Here is a 17,221-nt window from a genome sequence, read left to right as displayed (position 1 = left end):
TAAATTGTAAGGATGGCGAGAGGAACGGTGAGAAGGGCGAGAGACCGGATACGTGGTAGTCTCTGACACCTAGGAAGCCCGTGAGGTGTAGAGAGAGTGTTCTCCTCTTAGGAATTCCTCTGAGAAGGGTTAGGGTAGGTAGAGACCGGACGGCCACGCGGTTGAGCCAACTCCGTAAAACTGACCGAAGTTTTCCCCAGGGTCTAATAGTCCCCAACAGACAGGCTGTACGTGAGATACCACACCTTTGTTGCATCGTGTGTGTGATGTTGTCAAACTTGTACATCCTGTAAATATTTGTTTTGTAAATAAACTGTAAATATTCACTGGACTGAGTGTGGAGGTGTACTTTTCTACGAACCAACGTACGGATATTCTCGGGTCGTAAGAACCAACTCGAGGCGGATCATCGTAAACATCTTAGCGGATTACGTAAGGATCTTCACTATTACAATTACCGATCACTAATCAATGTTCTAGTATTCACATTTGTATGTTCAATGTTATTTTCAACACTACTTTTTCAATCCAAACCGTTATTAAAATCCTTCATATCTATTTTTATTTTTCTTGCTTTTTGAAAAAAGAAATGTTTAGATGACTTTCTGTTATTGTGATAGCAGCAGAGCAAAATTCGATGTTCCGCATGCTTCTCTACATTGAGGTCCTCAGAGTTACAATTTGAATTGCAAGTATTAATACATAAAATTAATAGAAATCATACCAAATGCGGTGATCATAGCGGGAACTAAAAGATACGTAATAAAATTGAAAATTATTTTAATATAAATTGTAAATATTTGATTACCATTTACGTATAATGAATAATAGTATTTTCATTACAAAGTTTTTTATTTTTATGAATAGTGTTCAATAGCAATTTTATAAAAGCAAATACAAAAATATAAGGCGGTCCTTCACTTTCGTATCTAATTGGTTTCTGAAATATGCATGAAAGTTGATATGTACGAAAGTAAAGAAATGTAAAAAAAATAAAGAAAACACCAAAAAGAGTTTTCAAAATACTTTATTTTTTATTGATTAGTTTCTTGTATTTTTTTCTTTTATATAAATTTGTCAAGAGATAGTTGAATTGTACTCTTCTATTTCTTTTCTTGATAAAGATTCTGTTTCTTTTTCCATTGACTTTCGTACATGAGATATACGCTCTCCGTTGGGATCACATTCTTCCATGGTGGTCAAAAATTTTTAAATACGAAATGTGTACGAAATAGTTTAGTCCAATCAGAATAGAGATAACTTTGCACAAAACAAATGGTTCTTTTTCTACTTCTTTGTAAGTAGTTGGCCGTCGTATCTTTGATTCGTCTAGTTTCGAGTAGATTTAGCCTACTGAAATTTCCCTACTATACAAAATATAAAGATAATAAATTATATGTTTCTTTATTAACCTGTACCAGTACATCCAGCAACGAGTCTTCCTTAACTACATTTCTTCATCTGCACACCCAACAACAACGCCCACATACCGGATGGCTGAGCGGTTACTGCTCTGGGAGACCCGGAATCGAATCCAGATCCTCGAAAAATTCAAAATACAGTTGAGCCTTCGTATACGACCTTAATCCGTTCCTGATGTTTGGACTTATACCGAATAAAACGTATACCAAACCAACCTTTCCCATAAGAAGTAATGTAAAAATGATTAATCCTTTCTCATGTAAAAAAAACTCTTCCTGATATGGTATATTAATGGGGTTGTAAAATAATTGAAACACTCTTTGAGCACATTAATAAAAGAATAAATTTTATTATAGATTTTTAAAGTTATTACGGTAATAATCACAAATAATTGCTTCTGATAAGCTGTCGCCAGCATTGTTTTTCAGTTATCGAAAGCAAAAGCAATTTCTCAACATGTTCTAATGTCTCCGATCTCTGTTTAGAAATTGATTAAACCCCTTTCGCAACGTTAGCAGATTTAATAATGTCTTTATTTTTCACGATTGTCGATATCGTCGTTCTCGGAATACGGTATGCAACAGCTAAATCTCGAACACGCATGCCACCTTCATATTTCTCGACATCTCTTTTTTCAGTTCCATTGTGATTCTAGTCATTTTTTTAGTTTTCTGTTGCTTTTCATTTGCCTTTTTGCAATTCATGATTAATAAAAAGTTTTACTTACAAATTAAAATCAGAAGAAATTTAACAAAGTTATAGACCGTGGCACCGCCAACGTCTAGTCTGGTCTAGTACACCGATAGTGCTACTTGTTCATAGATGGTGCGTATAATTGAATTAAGTCGTATACCGAACAAACAGGACGTATTTCGAATTGAACGTATTCTAAAGCAGACGTATACCGAGGTACCACTGTAGTTACATTTTTGCCATAGATAGCACTGTAGCATTTGTAAATTTGTTAAAATAAGAATAAAAATGTTCTTAGTGTAAGCTTTAGTAACAACTACACAAATTATGTAATCTTATCAAGCACCATCTACGGCAAGAAATGTAACTATTTTGGTACTAAAATTTTTATTAAACATTAAAAAATCCCGCTTCTTTCTAAGCATTTCTGTGAAAACCGCATCATAGCTGGGGTCATGTAACCAGTGAAAATTCAGTAGCAAGTAAATTATTCTCTCTTCAAAAACAGTTTGCCAACAGAATTTCAAAGTGCTGCAGAACTGTCTCTGTTAATGCTTCTCTGATACTAGCGGAGCTCCTTCCTTTGCCACTATGTATTGTAGAAAAGGTTCTAATGGGTGTTCCACTATGGCAGGAAACGATGGTTATGTCCAGAAAATTCTTCGAAAAAGTATACGAGAGCGTTATACTTTCACTGTGCTAGTCACAAACTGAACTTAGTTGTAAACGACTTAAATGAAATAGCAGTGATACGAAATACAGTCTCCACAATAAAAGAAATAATAAGATTCTTTTCAGAATCGGCCCGTTGTCGAAAATGCATACTGAATATACTAATGCTCTGTGAAACCCGTTGGTCTCAAAAATATAAAAGTGTTGCCACATTCAAAGGAACATTATGTCCAAATCGTTATGGCGCTTGAAAAAATATCAATAGACGGTAACAATGCAACTGTGAGGACCCGAACGGGGGTCGACCAGGAGGTCCGAATGGAGATGTTAACCAGAGCTTAAAAATCTCCCTTTACAACACAAAGGGACGAAATTGGAGATCTTCATTGTTCAATGGAAGTTTTTTTGTGAAACATTTAAACAATGGGAAAGAACGAATTCGAGAAACACGCGACGAGAGAGGAATCATGTTCTGTCGCGACGATGACCCCTCTCGCGCCCTCCATCGGGTTTCGAATTGGCACCAGCTGACAATGAGAGACCAATGGAGAGGCGCCATGGGGGGAAAACGATATAAAACTCATCGTTTCTCAAGGACGAGAGTTCTTGGTTGGTCTTGTTTGGATACGTGAGTTTTCTCTCTTGCCGTGTGTGCTCCCGAAATATTTGGGATACGGACCGTTCGGACTTTGTAGAAGCATTGTCAACTGGGGTGTTTCCTAGCAATCTCCAGATTCGTTGGTTCATCTAGGGATCGCCGTCGAGCCGTGTTCTACGCCCCGGGCATACGGATCGTTCACCGACACATCGAACTGCCAGCAACGAAGACCCGGAATTCTCGAACTTTATTGAACTTTATTCTTCGCGATTCGGATCGTGAATCTCTTCACACAAGAAAGATTTGTAAGGATCATTATATTTTTATTAAACGGTTTTCGATGGTAACCCGTCTCAGTGAGTCAGTCCACTCCCACAAGACAGTCTGACCGCTCGACCGCCGTAACATTCTTTCTCTCCCATCGGCTAACCCTACACAACGAGCGCTACTTTTCAAATGCATTGCGCTGCTACAAAATCAGAATTCATTGTTAATGTTTGTCTCATAGCAAAATATTCAGCGCTCCTGCAACCGGTGGTAAATGCTCTTCAGTCAAAAAGTGTGGACTTACTTCAATCTTCAAATCACAGACATTATGAGAAAACACCGCGGAAATGCTGTTGTTGAAAGTGTTATAGCAGAGAAACAATTGCCGAGCATCTTGGAACAGATTTCAATATGCCGCGAGTCATAAATTATCAAAAACATCGTGCGAACCACCAGCGAGTTTTGGAGAAGATCACTAATTATTCCGTACATAGATTCATTAGTAATGTCTTTGGAACAGCGTTTTTCTAAGAAGAACTTGTCCGCATTCTCATTGCTTACGTTGCACGCCTCGCGTAATACTTGATATGACGTATGAGGATTTTTTTTATAAAAAAGAAACTACAATTTTCTATAGTTACTACAATTTGAATGATTTCCTAGGTGAAGCTGAACTTTGGTACAACCAACGGAAAGTAAAAATGTGCCAAACGCCGAACTGAAAGAGATAGAACTAGCTGCACTAGTTAAAGAAACGCAATTGTTCTACCCATCCATAAAACAGGCGCTACTAATCTCACTTATATAGTCCTCAGTGGCGTAGCGTAGTGGGGGCGGCAGGGGCGGCACTTTTAGGGGGCGGCAAAATTTCACAATAAATAATAATATCTTGTAAAAATACCTAATAAGGGGGCGGCGAAATTTCCCGCCCGGGCGGCTAACACCCACGCTACGCCACTGATAGTCCTGCGCAACGTGCACTATCGAAAGATCCTTCAGCACCTTATGTAGGGTAAAAACTTAGATGCGGTCAACAATGATAGAAAATCGGCTTGTCGGTCTTTGTATGATGATTGTGCATAAAGAGAAGGTTCTGGAAGCTAAAAATAAATTTGGGAAAGAAATTTTGACAAGATTTAGCCACAACTCGCGTAGGCTACTGCTGAAATAAGATTTAGGTAGGTTCGAATATCATTGTAACTAATTACTTTTAGCGTTTTCAGATGTTCAAATTAAACCATTTTTTAATAAACAACGTTATCTTATTTTTGCCCCCCTGAAAAAAATCCTGACTACGCCCTTAATTCATTGTGATATTTTATTTTATATTCTAAATAAAAATTAATTTTTAACGAACATTCTAAGGAATTAATATATGTAGAAAACTGATTAGTTTTAAAATTTTTATTTGTAATACACAAAATAATTGATTTATTACATATTCCACACCAAATTTTGCTATCACTGTGATAAAATATGTTTATGAAATTCCTCAGTTCATTTTTTAAAGTTACACTATGTAACAGACATCAAATGTTATGACGACAGTGCACAGTAATGCCACTTTGGCAGAAAGATGCTGATTGCCTGGTTTAGGAAAAACGTCACGACTGAAATTACCATTAGGTGAATGAAGAATGAATCCTCTAGACCAGAGGTGGCAAACTTTTTTGAGCCTGAGTGCCGTATAGTAAGAATACCTAGCTTTAAAAATGTTTATGTCTGCCAAAGTTTTAGACTTCAAATAACGATATTTAAAGAAATAAACGAATGTGCTTTAATTAGAATAAATGTAAAAAAAAATCTGATTGAAAAGCGGATGATCAGGTGATAAACCGAAAGGCTGATTGAAAAAGACAGAAATCGTATGATACATTTGCGTGTCAGATGATTTCTCTTTACGTGCCACTTTGGGCACGTTCGACACCCCTGCCACTAAACATACTCTACGGCAGTGAGTCTCAACCACTGCCGCGAGATTTTTGAAGTATACCGCCACTGCGAATACCCATACATAAGTGACGTCAGACAAGTAATTCAATCAGTTCTACCTTCTAGGGCGCGTTTGGAAATTGTAACCGGTGTTACAGGTAACTGCTGGTAGTTATCAAGGCGTTTAAAAAACGTGACCTAAATAACTAACTGCTTTTAAAAATCACAGTTATGACGTCATCGGTTGTCCTGCGGTACTTACCAAAGTAACCGTGTGTGCCGCCAAACTTTTAAATTATTAAAAGTGTACGGTGACGAAAAACAGGTTGAGAATCACTGCTCTATGGTATGATGTGGCACAAAGTCATTTGCTGATTGGATGCGCGTTTGCAATCGGTGCGAATAGAACGAACTTTTTGTTTCTGGTCGCGATTGAACTCTTTGAAGTCTTGTCGGTTTTAGAAGGGGTTTACTAGTTATTGGGAACATCCGTCGCGGTTGTAGTTGCCTATGCGGCTGGAAATTGCAAGGTGTGACCACGGTTTTAGAAAGCTGTTTTCACCACTTTAATTAATCGGTATGCAGTATGGTACCAATACAAAGTTCTTCCGGAAGGCACTCCTACCTTGGCAGATTGCCTAAATGTTGCGTTTCTTCCTCATCAAAGCCAATCCAATTTGCCCTACCATCCAGCATTGGATGCATTTTAACATTTTTTTATTTATTTATTTATCTTTGTACTAGAGATGGGCAAATATCACTTTATAATCGATGCTCTACAGTATTAATCAGATCTCAAATAATCGAATACCCCAAATACTTTGTGAACTTATTTAGGTAATGATTTATTTAATATTTATTATTTAACTTTTGTATTACTCCTTTTGTCAGCAAGATAATGTTCACACTTTTCCGGATTATAAGTGTTTAATTATCCCAATAGGGCCTATATTAATAAATTAATAAAGCAAAATATTAATAAAAAGTAAAAAGAAAAACAATTTACTAAATTTTAAGAAATAAGACATCAAACTTTTAATTTTGACTGAGTTTTAAATTAGCATTTTTTAGGTACTCTTATCTCACGACGCTAGATTATCAAGTAATTGTTGTCATTTATATTTGTTGCAGATTTTTATTTAAGCAAACAAGAATTCGAAAACGTTCAGGATCTACTTTGCTTCTTTTCTTGTCACAAATTAAACCAGAGGCTATGAAGAGACTTTGTACGCAATGGCGGATACAATGGGATATACCATTGATCGAGACCATCGAGATGAGCTGGACCCGAAGAAAATTTAGGCGCTCGTAATGGTTCTCCTACCCCAATAAAACAGATAGCCGGATGGCCGAGCAGTCAAAATGGCAGCCTATTGCTCTGGGAGACCCGGGTTCGAATCCGAACGGGTCTCCCAGACCTATTCCCCAGGAATTTTTCTGGCTGGTCGGCCGGATATATGGGGCCCCGTCCCTCACCACCCGGCCGTTCCATTGTGGGCCTGGCCGAACCCATAATCGGCTTGCTAGAAAGAGGCTCTTTTAGTGTCCACAGGGCAGAAAGAGTTTAAAAAATTATTTAAAAAACCCAATAAAACGAAGGCCGTATTTTCTAATGGAAAAAAATTACTTTAAGACTACTTTTTAGTAATAAAGAAACATTTTACGTATTTCCTTTGTTCAAAAATCCCCATACATCTCGATTGCCCGCCATCAACACAAAAAATATTAAAATTTATTTATTCAAATTTCAAAATTTAATAGCGTCAATCCTTTCGATACACAAAAATCTCTGCAAAATTTCAGATATTTTGGACAAAAAGCACAGGAGTTAATAAGTTTCAAAATGGGTAAACAAAATCGCTGTCCCCCACACACACACCCAAACATCCATACATATAGAAAAAAAAAAACCCAACTTTTTATATTTTTTGACGTTTCAAAGTCTCAGTCCAAAAATGTAAAAATCTTTGGAGGGAGTCATTTTTTGACCGATTGCAATACGTTTCCTTCTATTATATACAGTATAACGGCCTGGAAAGTAAAAATGGCAAGCTCATAAAAATATATATGCCTAAATAATATATATATAATATAATTATATATATATTTTTCTGTTTTGGACATGTACTTTATGAAGTCTAAATATGGCTTGGACTATACCTTATATATATAGTCCATGTTAGGATTATTTCAAAAACACTGATCAAAATACCATTAACATTGAAAATAAATAATTTAACTCACGATTATAATGATAACGACGTATATGATGATCTCAGAAAGATCCTACAGTTCATTAAATGCAGAAATCAATGTGACAATGTGTCTCCTGAGACAGTTGACAGTAATCCCAATGGAGTCGTAAGACTAATAACAGTGTTGGGCAACATATTTCTAATCTTATTAGAGTTATTCGATAGAGAGAAGCTTTCGCCTATCTAAAAGAATATACTGTAGTATAACCTATATGTTGATAAAGTTTACTTCTTTATACTACAAGAAAGTAAATGTCATTATGAGTGTTCGCAGAAAATTTTCCAAAGGGGACAAAGCTTGGAAACAAATAATTACATAAATAAATTTTTATTTTATTATTTAATTTTTTTGGTTTTTCACAAATAGAATATATAGAATACAGTATTGCATCAATGAGAAACGACAGACAAAGCGTCCCGTACGAGAGTATAAGGTTAGGCTACATATCTCAATCACTATTATGATTATAATTAATGAAATTTTTTACTCGATCGTAGGGAGGAGCAAAAGCTCCGTTTGCACCCCTCTGCCACGCCCATGAATACCACGCTATTTTACGATTAAGATTAAGATAACATAACTTTATTATATATCATATCAATAGACACGTCATGATGCTTCTTTGAGATGATTTCTAGATGCGCGAAGTTTCATAATTATTACAAAGCAAGTAAGCATATTTATTTACAATTAGAGACCACCATTTTTTAATATTAGAAATAACAATACTACAGTGTAGAAAATTATTTCTTAAATGCTTTTTATTATGACACTTTAATATTTTATTTGAGCTAATGCGTGATATTTTGCATTATGCATATTGTACAACAGATTGTTTTCAGTTTATAGAGGGTCGTTGATGTGTAGTAGTTAACCTTTACGCATCCGTGAACATTTGTTCGTAGAACTTATAGACTATTTTATTTTTTTAAGTCTGTCCATATGAAAAAAATATATATTTATTTATTTTAAAATAAGAATTATCCTTAAAATGAATATTAACTTTGTAGGAAGTTAAAATATTTTATATGTAGTGTAGATCAAGGCAGCTGCACTTGTTGAACATCTATTGTTACATCGCTGATTGAAATCTTTTAATTTGCTCTGGATACTATCCATGCATCGTCGAGTTTGAATCAGCTGTTGATGTTTTTTTCACGTTGATGAAAACGATGGTCATAAAGATTAAATATTACGCATTTTCTTGTTAATTCAGAATATTCTGATTTATATACATTTTAAAAATGCTTACCACATTGAATATATCAAAATATAACTTACAATATGTTATTATAAGCTATGAATATGACTTACAACTAGCAATAAAATAATTAAAATATTTTTTATATTTGAAATTTGAAATAATATCTATAATTTCCTATCAGAGGTTTTTTTTTTTTTTTTTTTTGTTTTATTTATGTTTCCTATTCTTCGTCATACTTTATGACAGAAACGGAAACATAAATTAAAAATTTTATGGATAAGACCGGATTGTCCAGTACTAAGAACTTATACGTATATAGTATGTAGCAATTACTGTATATGTATGCTAAATACTGTATGTAGTATAGGTTAATTTATTTATTACAGCTGCATTATTCGATTTATGAGTAAACGGTTATAATATAAAATTTAATACACTCACCTTCAACTTACTAATGCTTAATAATTTCTTAAGCATTTAAATTTTATTTATTTTAAAAAGTTAAAAAACTAATTAATTATATTTTATATTAAATTACATAGTAAACTTTGCGAAATTTTTATTTTATATTAAGAAGTATAATAATTGTTTTATTCATTTTAAATATTAATATTTAAAGTAAAGAAAAAACCTATTATTATACTTTTAGTTTTTATTTATAAATTACATTTATTTTATGAAAATAAACAGTGAGATCTACCAAGTGAGATTAATTTAGCTATTTTACACTTTAATTATGATTTCCCTCCTTTCTATGCTTTTAAATAAACACATATAAGATGTTTTTTTAATAACTGAAAATAGCTTTTCACGAAGATGTTAAACCTTACAATTAATTATATATTTAATGAAAAATAAAGTGAATTTTTTAAAGTTACAGTTCATTACAAATTTCTTTAAAATTAATGTTTAAAGGGCGTTTTTTACTTAAAGGTTTTAATTAATCTAAGAATTCAGAGCTGTAAATTCTGCAATTTTTCTTGTTAAACAATTTTAAGAAAATTTCTTAATAAGTTAGATTTAAAAATAAATAAATTGTCATTAATTTACTTTTTGTTACACACGTATAAATATATATTCACAGCACATTACATCATTAATATTATTACCAACTACATTATTAAATGGTATATAATTCTCTACATACAAAGTGTTGTCTGCATATTTAAATATTTATATTTAGATAAGTTAATTTTCTAAAAACATTCTTTTGAACATCATTTCACAAATTTTTTAATATATTTATTATTAGTAATTTATTTTAATATCATAAATCATTTCTTTTATTTAAAATAAAATAGTTTAAATGACTAAATGTCATAAAAAATTACTTGAGAAAAATCTAATTAGTGTATAATCACGTTAAAATCTATGAAAAAAATAATAATAAATAAAGCGATGTCTTTTGTGTATTTGTCGTCAGCACCATAATCGATTTCACTAATGGATTTTGACTTAACTATCGACAGTTTTCGGGATTTAAAATTGATCGTTTGAAACTTGGAAAGTAAACGCGAGTGACGCATAAGTATAATAACTATAGGTGCGGTCGTTGTATATAATACCCTTATTTTAAAATATTGATATACGAAAAACAAAAAAAAATGATTTTCATTTGTTAAATTATTAATAAGTTCGATTAAAATCTATAAAGGAAATATAAAATTTCGAATTATTTCAACGAGTAAGATAAATAGAAAATAAAAATCATATAGAAAAAAGGAAAAAAAAACATTTAATCGATATAATTCTTATTATATTTCTCGCCAGGTGTCGCAGAATCGAAAATCGGGGCGTTGTTGCTTTTTTGTTACCTGTTCTAGAGTTACCTGGATCACACCTGGATGTACGTGGAAGTCTAACCGAAAAAGAATCGATGGCAGTTATAAAAATTTCTCTCCTTTTATTCCTCATATTCATTTTAATAGAAGGTTAGTATGTATATATGATTTAATTTGTTACAAAATGTTTTTTAAAAAAATCAATTTAACGCTATAAAACGCCTTGTTTTCTTTATAAACACGAAGCGTTGTCAAAATATGAAATCATTTAAATTATAGAAAAAAATATTTGCTTATTTCAAATTTCAAATTTGTTGCTGTTAAAGGATTTTCTTATTTTTTAAAAATTTTGTTTATGTGTTAACATAATTTAAAAAATCGACTGGTTGTATACTGCTTTACCGTTTTTCTCATATCCGTTAGTTAATTCGGCAAAATATTTTTCTTTAGTTAAAAAATCATCATTTCGTATTTTTTCTTATTTAAATTGCTAATAAATCAATTACAAACACATAAAACACGTGTTATTTGAAATTGATTATTTTCTATTAACTCGTGTTTTGGTAAAAAAAAAAATAATCATATTTTACCAAAATTCTAACAATTTCATTACAATTTATTATGTTTATTATTATTGTCTTTACATTATTTTGTGTTAACAGCCAAATTTCATCCTCTTTTAGGCATTTTTAAATAAATTACAAAAAAAAAAATTAAGAATTTCTTTTCAGTTTTAGATTGAGAGTACACAATTTAATGCTAAATTTAATTTTGGGAAATTATAGCTTTATAATTTTTGAGAATTATAAATTATAAATAGATAAAAATTAATCTGTGTTATTTTCTTTAAAATTTCCTAAATTGAAAATGTTATTAAATGTTTTAAAATGTGCTCTTTTTTTTGTTTTGTGAATATACAGTGTTTTGAAAATGATGATTACCCCAAATTATTTATTAATTACCAATATGAGATATTTAATATTGTTAAAATAAGGTATACATTATGGCATTTAAATGTATTTTTTTTAATTTAAAAGTGGTGTTTTCTAAATAATAAGTATGAAAAATAAGTGGGTGACAAACACTAATCATGTATTACTTTACAAAATTTTAAAATTTGATATTCATACTTTTATGTTTCATGAGATTTTAATTAGTACATTTATTAATAATTGATAAGTTTTTTTAATATTTTCAAAAAGTAATAGTAGTAAATATTTCAAATCATGAAAGCTTATAGAATTTGGCACTATCCTTTGTACCATAAATAATCACCACTAATTTCGGGAAGTCTCATATTATTATAAACTATTAAATATGTCGGGTGAAGTGGTCAAATTGTAACCAAAAATGTTTATTTTAATTAATAAAAGTTGGCTTCCTGAAATTGGCAGTGGTTATGTACTTATTTACAAATATTTAAAATAGTTATCAAAGATTTCTAAAATGCTGAATTTCTGACATTATTTTAATAATTATTTTTTCTAATTGTTGTTGGATTATTCCAGTTTCAAAAACTTCATATGTAACAGATTTTATTTAACTACCATAAATATATATTTTTTTAATATTAACTAATTTCATTTAAAATAATTACTTTATAAACTTAATTTTTGAAAACAGTATAAAGGTATAAACAGAATAAATGAAAAATATTGAATATATTAATAAATTTTTAATTATACTTTTAGGTGTTTATATATTTAATTGTATGCTTAATGATAAATTAATTTGTTTGATTCTAAATTATTGATAGAATTTGTTATCTAATAAATAAAATAATTGTAGGCTATCTGTCTAAGGACAGATTTGTTTGATCATAAATTACTGTATTTCTGTAATTATTAGAAAATAAATCCAATAGTATGATTCAATGTTTACCTTCAATATATAGTTTTTGTTATAAATTGTTTTCAGTTTATCATAGTAATATATGAATGATATCTAGACCTTTATTTAGTTTTTAAAAATATAAAGAACTCCAGTATCATGAAAATCTTTAAAACTTGGCACCATATCTTTTATTTTTCATTCCATCTCTATAAATAACTTCATCTGAACAACTGACTTTTCATTATTCTTTTTAATATTGATTACATTAGCTGTATTAATAATGCATGAAATATTGGAATTAGATGAACTATTGGGAAATAATTAGGAATGAGATATATACTTTATAAATAACTTCATTTGATTGTTGTTTTGATAATAGATTTGAGGTAAATAGTTTAAATGTTGTAAAAAATGTAAGAATATAATCTGAATATCTTATTCCTGATCATTAGCATTTCCACAGATGATTAGAATTTATGAATATTATATACTTTATTTCAACTGCATTTTATTTGTCCTGAAGATTTAAAATGAAATGTATAGTAAAAGTATTTTTCTTCATATTCTTTTTTCATGCTCTGCTCATTCCAATGATTGGAAATTTCCTGTTTAGTAGATGTAATATATTTAATATCTTTAGAGGAATTCAAGTAGAAAATTCATAGGAAAGTAATTTAGATTTTTTAAAGGTTTAGGTTAAGGCAACATTGAGTAAATCATTTCAAAATTTTTCTATATGGACTATTTTCAAAATTTGGTTTATATTGCATAAATTCTTTTTGCTAATTATATTATTTTTCTTTCTTTGATTATACTATGCTGGCTATAAATGACATTTCATATATTTATTTATATAAAAATAAATATATGAGAATTACATTTCTTTGAAACATAAAATGTTTTATTTGAAATATATCATTTAACTAAAACTAATAAACATATGCATGTAGAAAAAATGTCTTAAATGTATGATAAAAGTTAACTTCTACAGACTCATGAAATATTCAAATTTAAGAATTTCATAATATTTCATTTTAATATATGTTTTCTGTAAAAAGTATTGTAAAATATTTTTTTAGCATTTGATTTAAATATATCAATATATTTGTCTAGTTAATTTTTAAGATAAATTTAAAAGTTCTTGTTTTAATTTTTATATTTTATTTATAAAAGACAATAATGTATTTTTATCATATTTATTAATTAATTTTTTAACAAGATACTTTTCTATTTTTCTAATTCATTTGTTTTGCACAAAATGCAGTTTTTAGGACAAATATTTTAAGGCTGTCTGTAGTAGCTTATTATATGTACTACATATTATCTTTTTATATATGATTATTACATTCTTTACTGTTATTATAACAAAACTATTTAAATTTTCAACTAAAATGAAAAATTGACATTGGAAATATTTTCTGACAAATGTATTTATTGTTGTTAGGAGATACATTCAAATAGTTCCAAAGTCTGAAAATATTTTATCAAAAATATTAAACATTTGTGACTTTTATTTTCATTTTAAAACTATTTGAAATTGTCGAAATAGTCCATCATTTATAAATAATACAAGAAGTTATAAAACATATTTTAATTATTATAAGTAAGTAAATAAATGAATGTATATATATATATATATATATATATATATATATATATATATATAGAACATTATACACATATTGTATGTTCCTTAAAATAGTATGTTTTATCTTAAAATTATATTCATTCTTTCATGCTTACTATTTGTATAAAAAATATTTTAGAATAAATATTATTTGTTTTATAATCAAAAACTTGTTAGATGTCTTATTTTATTTAAATTCACAAGTGGTTTTAGATTTTATAGTTTACTTCTGAGAGCGCTGCTTTCTTGAAGTATTGATGATAAAAATTTACATAATATTGCATGATAAATTGCTTTTTTTTTCAGTAACCACTTTCAAATTTTTATTACATTTCTCTGGCTTTATTAATAGGCCTGTAATTATCAATTTGTACACATTTTAAATGAACAATTGTGATAAAAGTCAAGTGTATGTTTGCAAAGTATATCTTATCTTGTCTATATAAATAGATTAATATTTATAATCTATATTTGTAAAATGTATTTACTTGTGTTTTTAAATGATTTAATATAAAGCAGTTTTATTTGAATATTTATGAAAAAATTAAATTTACGGCCTGTCTATTTTTTTAGAATATAAATTTGTCTACTTTAACTTAATTCCTATAAATGATTGATAACAATAACTTCGCTTACCTTATTACAGCTCTTTTAATGTAGTCTAATTTTTTATAATTATAGATTTTGTTAACGCTCAACAGAATCCAACTATAACATTTATTACAAAAGAAAGAGTAGTTAATATTGGAGATACAGTTGATCTGCAATGTTCAGTTCAATATACTGGACAGTATCCTGTAAGTTTTTAAATATTCTTTTATGAAATAAATTGTTTAAGTAAATAATGAAAGTCTAATATAATTTATTCAGTTTGAATTTTTTTTTTTATTCTTTAATTTCTTAGATTATTTTAAAATAATTTTAAATATATTCTTTATCAAACATCTTCATTAAACAAGTAACATACAGACATCAATGAGATTTTTACAAAATACAAAAGTAATTATAGTAAAATATAACAGTTTGATTTTATGAAATTAATGCAAAGATTTATGTAAATTTATCTGAAAGAATAAATTTCATTATAATAAAATTTAAAAAATGAGGTCTTTTGTAATAATTCATGTTAAAATTGTTTACGCAAAGATTTTATTCATTTTAAAAGAACTCATTGCATAGATTTGAAATGATTATTTTAAATAATACATATTTTAGCTAAAGCTAATATAAAGAATTAATATTGAGTGAAAAGTTGCTTATCTCTGTGACTGGTTAATATTTACTTGCCAACCTTTAGTATGGAGAATAGCTGGAGCATTGGTAGAAAAATGCTAATTTTTGAATAAAAACACTAACAGTGTAAAAAGTGAAAAAATTATTTATTAACATTGATATTGCACAAGGCTTGTGTTAAATACCTTTAATAAACAAAATGTAATTTATCTCTGCATATGATGTTTTATAAAGCTATTGCTGTAAACACTGTCAAAAGTATGGCAAAAGCTTTATACTTTAACATCACAATTTTAAAAAGGTCAAGTATTTTACAGGACACATCATAAATCTAGGTGTAGATTTATAGTGTGTTTTGTGTTGATCTGTCAGGAGTCTTTATATTGTTGCATGATGAGTGCTTCCTGCTATATGCATTTGTGCTTTGTTAGTGTTAGAATCTACTCATAACATTGCTATCAGTCAGTTTATCTACTTTCACTGCAATTATTAAGAACAGTGATTTTTCTGGTTGTGATTTATTTCCTATCTCTGTCTTACTTTTTCCTATCATACAGAATATCTTTTTAATTTGCCACACTGCAATGCATGGGAGGCCTTGTAGGCATCCCACGCATTGCAGTGTGGCAAATTAAAAAGATATTCTGTATGCAATGCTGTGTGGCAAAATCATCATCAGCCTATTTTAGTATTTTATAAAGGTTACAAATCTTTGTAAAATCTCACAAATCTCAAAGAAACATCTGGTTTCTTTTCTTGAGAAAGTTCATATCATATGGTCTGTATATTTTAAATTGAACCAGATGTTTCTTCTTTTTAGGCAGAGAATCTGTAGTGTTGCTCAATAATTTGGTCTAACTGTAAAAGTAACTTGTTTCCTTCTGATGATGATTTGGCCATAATTGATTTAACTGCCAACATAAGAGCACTAACATTGCCAGACTTAAAGATGCAATTTATCACATCTACCATTTAAAATTGTCATATCTGAGCTAAAATTCTTATACCTATACCAATATGCAATTACTGTATATAAAAAATATCAATCTTTGTTTTCCAATTGAATGAATCTGAGAATGTCATTCTGGTTCATTTCAGTTGTTCATAATAAAAAACATACAATATTGTCAGCATTTATTATATATTGGTTTTAAACTTGTTAAATGGAGTGTTTATGTGAAAATATCAAATTCTTTAAAATTGCTGACAAAAGGGAGAAGCGACCTGTCCATTAATGGAGCTTACAAAATGCTGCTGGTCAGTGCCAAATGCTGATGGTTGGCAAGTATGTTAATGGATTAGAAAAAGGTCAGCTTATATAATAAATCCAATTCAAAATAGTGATATTGACATGGAATAAAGTAGAAATCTTATTACAGTAGAGCGTCGATAAGTGGAACCAATTGGGGACTGGGGTCCTTCCAGTTAATGATTTGTTCCAGTTTCCGACTTTGTACGAAAAAATACATTAACCTGTCCGATGTTCAAATTTTTCTCCGTTGCGTATCGCTTCCTGTTGAATTTTTCTCCGTTGCGTGTCGCTTCGTGTTGAATTTTCGTCGATTTTAAGCCTAACGAAAATTTTTATAATAATCATCGAGGCTATCGTATCGTTAAAAATTATTTCTGCATTTTGTACAAACAAAATAAATATATTAAAGAATATAAAAAACATGAAAATTATACTTTAGAAGTAAATTTAG

At 29.5% G+C, this 17,221-nt stretch overlaps 2 protein-coding genes across 2 annotated transcripts in view; one reads left to right on the top strand and one right to left on the bottom strand.

Annotated features, from left to right (window-relative positions):
• Positions 1-17,221, bottom strand: part of LOC136981430 (anaphase-promoting complex subunit 13) — a 424,687-nt gene that overhangs the window by 113,909 nt on the left and 293,557 nt on the right. The window lies entirely within an intron of this gene.
• LOC136981407 (lachesin-like) overlaps positions 8,401-17,221 on the top strand; it is a 41,989-nt gene continuing 33,168 nt past the window's right edge. Inside the window, exons 1-3 of the mRNA XM_067277723.1 lie at positions 8,401-8,510; positions 10,815-10,975; positions 14,967-15,082. Of these exons, the coding sequence (XP_067133824.1) occupies positions 10,921-10,975; positions 14,967-15,082 (171 nt within the window). The 5' untranslated portion in view covers positions 8,401-8,510; positions 10,815-10,920. The remainder of the gene's footprint in view (positions 8,511-10,814; positions 10,976-14,966; positions 15,083-17,221) is intronic.

Source organism: Centruroides vittatus, unplaced genomic scaffold (assembly GCF_030686945.1).
Source record: "Centruroides vittatus isolate TY-2023 unplaced genomic scaffold, ASM3068694v2 contig_754, whole genome shotgun sequence".
In the NCBI taxonomy this organism is placed as follows: Eukaryota; Metazoa; Arthropoda; class Arachnida; order Scorpiones; family Buthidae; genus Centruroides; species Centruroides vittatus.
This window is presented reverse-complemented; position numbering and strand designations above follow the sequence as displayed.